The sequence below is a fragment of the Acanthisitta chloris genome, unplaced genomic scaffold, assembly GCF_000695815.1.
Source record: "Acanthisitta chloris isolate BGI_N310 unplaced genomic scaffold, ASM69581v1 scaffold5309, whole genome shotgun sequence".
Lineage (NCBI taxonomy): Eukaryota > Metazoa > Chordata > Aves > Passeriformes > Acanthisittidae > Acanthisitta > Acanthisitta chloris.
In genome coordinates, this window is record NW_008692951.1 from 275 (window position 1) to 5,320 (window position 5,046).

The window sequence follows — 5,046 nt, forward strand, 5'->3', positions numbered from 1 at the left end:
GATGGAGCCTGGCTGGGCAGCACACAAGAGCTGTACTGACAGCAAGGGTGAGCAGTGCTCCCCAGAACCCATGGTCTGGGAGGGCGGGCGGGCAGAGCCCTCTCCTACCCAAGCTGATGCCCTTCTCTCCTGCCCTAGAGCCCAGGATTTGGGAGGCCCCTCTTTCAGCCCAGAAGTTGGCCTCAAGTAATTGGAGCTGCTGCTGTCAGGGCAGGACAACCTTAAAGGTTTTCCAGACTTCCTGGCACCTCAGTGGAGGCCCCTTTAACTCCTTCCTTCCCTCCAGCGCTAGAGCTGCAAAAGCCAAGCAGGGCTGGGATTTACAGTTCTTTCCCCCAAAAGAGGGGAAGCAGGATGAGGCTGTAATAGAGGAAAAGGTACCAGGAAGGGCTTGTCCCCCAGATAACTGTGCACAAGAGGCAGCCACTACAGGGGGAACTTGGGGAAAGGGGGCATTACATAACATGGCTGAGAACCACTCCAGGGCTGCATCCAACAGCTGATAAACCTTTGTCCCTACTAAAAGCCAGACCAGATGTGGAACAGGGGAGAAAATTCATGAACAATCCTGAAAGCAAGTACTTTGGCTCAGTTTTCCTGAGTGCAGGAGTGTACACCAGAGGGCAAGGAAATTAACAAATCCAAGCCAGAGGCAAAACTGAAGGATTTTAATGTGCTTAAAGCCAGGGAACAGCTAATCCCACCCAGGACCACAGAACTGGCACAGGAAGGCACAGGGCTGGGAGCAAGGATTTACTGCAAATCTATCAAGCTGGGGTGGTACTGGATGGATGGAGAATACCTAATGTGGCACCTTGCTGAAGGTGAGAGGCATGATGGGGCCCTTGGTGGAGTGCAGGGCTTTAGCACAGAGCTCAAAACCAGGGAGGTAAATTGATGAAGGGCAGTGTTGATTACCAGAGCCTGTGCTAGGATCAGCACTTCAATAAAACCAGGTTTTTGAGACAGAGCGAGGTGGTAGATATGCCACCTGCACACATGTAAGGTGATTGCTCTTACGGCCTGTGGAAGTGGCTGGTACAAGGGGGAGATATGCAGTGAGCCTCCCAAGCTCCAGACATGCTGGTGTGAAGGAGGCTGTTAACCCACCAGCGTGGCAGAGTCCGTCCTGCTGCCATCAGTCTGAGCCCTGCCTAGGCAGCAGTTACAGGTCACAGCCTGACAGGAGCAGGCTCAGCAGGGCTTGCAGCTTTCCTGGCTCACACTGAGCATGTGGGGGTGGAGGTGGGGCTAGGGGAAGGGGTGCTCTTGCAGTTCCCTTGAGGGCCAGGAGCTTGCCAGTCCCACGCAGCCCTCGTGTGCCAGTGTCCTTAGGACAGCCTAGCACTGCTCTGTTTTCCCAGTGGTAGGCAGGAGCTCACTGCTGAAATCACAAGCCTTGCAACCAGCCCCTCTGGGGTGAGCTGCCTACACAGGACAGGCACATTCAAGGCTGATGGGCCAAGACCTCCCAGTGAGTTGCAAACAGCAAATGATGCAGAGAGTGCCTTGGTGAGGGGTGGCAAGATGGTGCTGGTTAGTGCCCTTGGGTGGAGAAACACCTAAAGTTGGAACCAAGACATTGCAGGCAGCAAGTACTCCCTGCGCAGGCACGCAGGCTAGTGACAGAGCCACATGCTGTCCCTGAAGCCTTCACCCTGGCACAGGGCTAGTCCCTGGGCTGCAAGAGAAGCAGCACGCAAGGCTGATGCTCACCAGCAGTAGCCAGGCACTTGCAGAGCTCCTGGCCTGCACCTATTCCTCCAGGGGTGCTGGAAACCTCTCAGAAGGTAAGGCTTCACTGCAGGCTTTCACTCTCTGTGGCACAGCAGGGCATGGGTGGCTGGTGGTGCTGGCCCCTGACTTACAGGATAATCTGATTTTTGTAGCTGCGGCTCAGCTCCTTGTGAGGAAGGACAATGGAGTTGAGAATAACGACTTCAGCAGGGATGGTGACACTGCAACCTGCAAGGAGAATGTGATGGGGTTAGCCAGAGGGGAGAGTCTGCCTCGCTAGGCAGGGCCAGGGCCATTAAGTACAGCAGGAACATACCCAGGATTGTGATGGATGGTGTGAGGCGCCCGTCCCGGAAAAGGGTCTCACTGTCGATCTTGGCGTAGGGATCATTGGGGTTGGGGTCACTGGGCGTTCCTTCAACCCGGGCCCAGCGCCCAATGGTGCTGTCCCAGCCCACAATGGTATTAAGGACACAGGTGTGGTCCTGGGGTGAAGAAGAGTGGGAAGAAGGGTGCTGCTGCCTTCCTGCAAGGGGTGGGTTGCCAGCCACACCCTCAGGCAAACCCTACTTACGTGGAGTGAGGCACCGTGCAGGACAATGGACTCTCGCACACGCACACCAGCTCCCACTGTTACCCCCTCCCCGATGGAGACATTTGGTCCCAGCTGTGAGCACAGAGGGAGGTGATGAGGATAAGGAAGAAAATAATGCCCTAGGTACCCCTGAGCATCTCCTTGCCCTAGGGCCCCCCCGGCCTGCACTCACCACTGCAGTGCTGTCGATGGAGGCTGTTGGGTGGATGTACACGTTCCCTGCAATACAAGGCAGCAGCATCAGGAAAGGTGGCTCACAGGAGCACCTGCCTCTCAGATCAGGCAAGGTCATGGTTCCCACTGCCTCCCAAAGGCAGTAGGGGGTCAGAAACCTACCTCGGATGACAGGGCCTCCAGGTTTGTTCTCAGCCAGTCTCTCTGGGTGGCTTTTGCTGTATTGATTCAGGTAAAGGCGGCTGGCATAGATAGCAGAGCTGGGGGAGGAAAAGCAAAAGATGTTATTGTCACTCTGGCACTACCAGGGCAGAGGAGGATCCAAAATCAGCACCACCCACCCATCCCCAGGGCCCCTGCCTGGGTACCCTCCTCTCCCATCCCCAGTATGGAACACTTGATGCTTCTGCTGCACCAACTCTAGCCCCAGCCCTTACCCAGCTGACTTGATCTGGCTCCAGAAACCATCGGTTTTGTAGACATAGAGCTTTCTGCTCCCAGCCAGGGCCGTGAAAACATCTTGCTCTAGCCGGATCACTTCTGCACGCTGCCAGCCATTAGAGCTTTCCTCTCTGCAAGCAAGAGTCCTGTTAGACACCCATCCCAGTCATGGCCCCAGCAGAGCTACCCAAATCCAAGGGCTCTGATGATCCTAGATTCCTACCTAGCCATGCGCTTCCCCAGAGATGGGGACAGCCCCAGCCACCAGGCCTGGCTGGGACAGCCCCACTGAGCCCCAGAGCAGCAGAAGGATGGGGCTCTGCCAGCTGAAATAAGCTCTGAGCCAGAAGCTGATGTTGCAAGCACCCCATCCAGTCCAGGTGGGTGTATGATTCTGCCCCCATCCAGAGCCCTGCACAGCTGGATTTTAGCTTGGGTGGTGGCAGAGACATCAGGTGACAGGCTGGCTGGTGCAAAGAGCTGGAGTGGGGAGCAGAGCATTCCCAGGTAAAAGGCTTGCTCAGTCCCTTGTCCAGAGCTGAATGAGAATGGGGTGGGAGGAGAGGAAGGGAGAGGGGAGTCTCAAGCTGGCCAGGAGGGGAGCAGAGGAGAGCAGCCTGGAGAAGGGAGGAAAGCGTGCATTATCGCTAGGAACAATCCATCCCAGAGAGCAGCCAGTGCAGACACAGAGGGAGACTTACCCAAGGTAAGGACAGCTGGTGCAGGACCAGGAAACAAGTGAGTGATGGCAGAGGAGGAGAAAAGATAGAGAAAGAATGGAGGATGAGCGTGCTGCTGCAGCCCCAGAAAGCAGTGGGGTAGGAGGGACACAGTGCAGAGTGAGGCACTCACAGCGCTAGCTCCTGCTGGTTCCTCTGGAAGACCTCACCAATGTGCTGAAAGATGGCAGGTGTGAAGAGGTATATGCCACAGTTAATGATCTCACTGACAAACGTGCTGGGCTTCTCCACGTAGTGCTGGACCTGGAGGTAAGGGAAGAGACATAAGTCCCTGGGGTGCAGCCCCCGTGCCCAGCATCACACCCTCTATGATATACTGTGAACATGTGCTCACGCAGACAGTGCAGCACCCACTGCCCACACTGTGTTCAGCTTCCCCAACACCCTCCAGTACCTCCTGTGTGTCTGCATTCGCCACAATACAGCCATAATTCAGCGCCTGTGTCCTGTTGGCCTACAAAGCAAGGACATGTTAGCACTGGTGGCACAGAGGGCACGAGGATGCAGAACAGATGAAACCTAGAGCTCACAGCCTGGGACCCACCCACCACAGGAGCCGCTGGCTTCTAAGCCCACAGCAGACCACTGCAGCTCCTCTGCTTCCCAGCACTGCCACTCACTGTGGTACCCAGAATGACAAAGCTGTGCACGTCCCCGTGCTGCTGCCGGAACTCCAGCATCTCCTGTAAGGGGAACTCCGAGCACACATCTGCGTTGAGGACAAAGAAGGCCTCAGCACCGCCTGACAGGATCTGGTCTCGGAAGTGATAGATGCCACCCCCTGTGCCCAGGGCTGCATACTCCTGGAGATACCTGCAAGCCAAGCAGGGAAGAGTGAGGGTTTAGGGAAGCAGGTGCCTCATGGTACCAAGCAGTAGCCAGGCTGGGAGAGGCTAAAGAGACATAATCCTGCCATGCAGTGATGGGCCTCACATGGCCATTGGCACAGGGTAAAATGGCTGTGGCAGCTTAGAGCTGTGCTAGAGCGGCATCTCTGGAGCAGGAACCAGCCAGGGCAGGGCCCAAGGCAAAGAAAAGATGGTGAAACTAACACAGGAGGCCGGCTGTGCTCATCCATGGTGGGACAGAGCCCACCTGCCTAAGGCCTGAGCACTGGCTGGGGGCTGCCAGCCTGGGGAAGGCAGGTGAGGGGCCAAGCCAGGCTGTGCCACTGTGTGTGCCCTGGGGGGTGCGAGAGCTCCTGCCCACCTGATGGGGATCTTGAACTCCTGCTGCGCCGACACCAGAAAGCGGCTGAGGGCCTCGTGGGGCTGGTAGAAGCCCATCAGCAGGATCTCCTTCATGCCGGGTACCTGGGAAGGGACGAGGGAGGGAGTAGAGTGGAGAGGGTGGCCCTTG

The 5,046-nt window shown here is 56.7% G+C and overlaps 1 protein-coding gene across 1 annotated transcript; it reads right to left on the bottom strand.

Moving 5' to 3' along the window:
- Positions 1-1,864: 1,864 nt before the first annotated feature.
- On the bottom strand, positions 1,865-5,000 carry GMPPA (GDP-mannose pyrophosphorylase A; the record flags this gene model as incomplete). The annotated part of the gene is made up of 10 exons (XM_009082863.1): positions 1,865-1,965; positions 2,054-2,222; positions 2,312-2,404; positions 2,505-2,551; positions 2,669-2,766; positions 2,944-3,078; positions 3,800-3,930; positions 4,082-4,141; positions 4,308-4,500; positions 4,897-5,000. Coding segments are annotated over 10 exons (1,131 nt in total), but the record flags the coding sequence as incomplete, so codon positions are not given.
- Between the last annotated feature and the right edge of the window lie 46 nt (positions 5,001-5,046).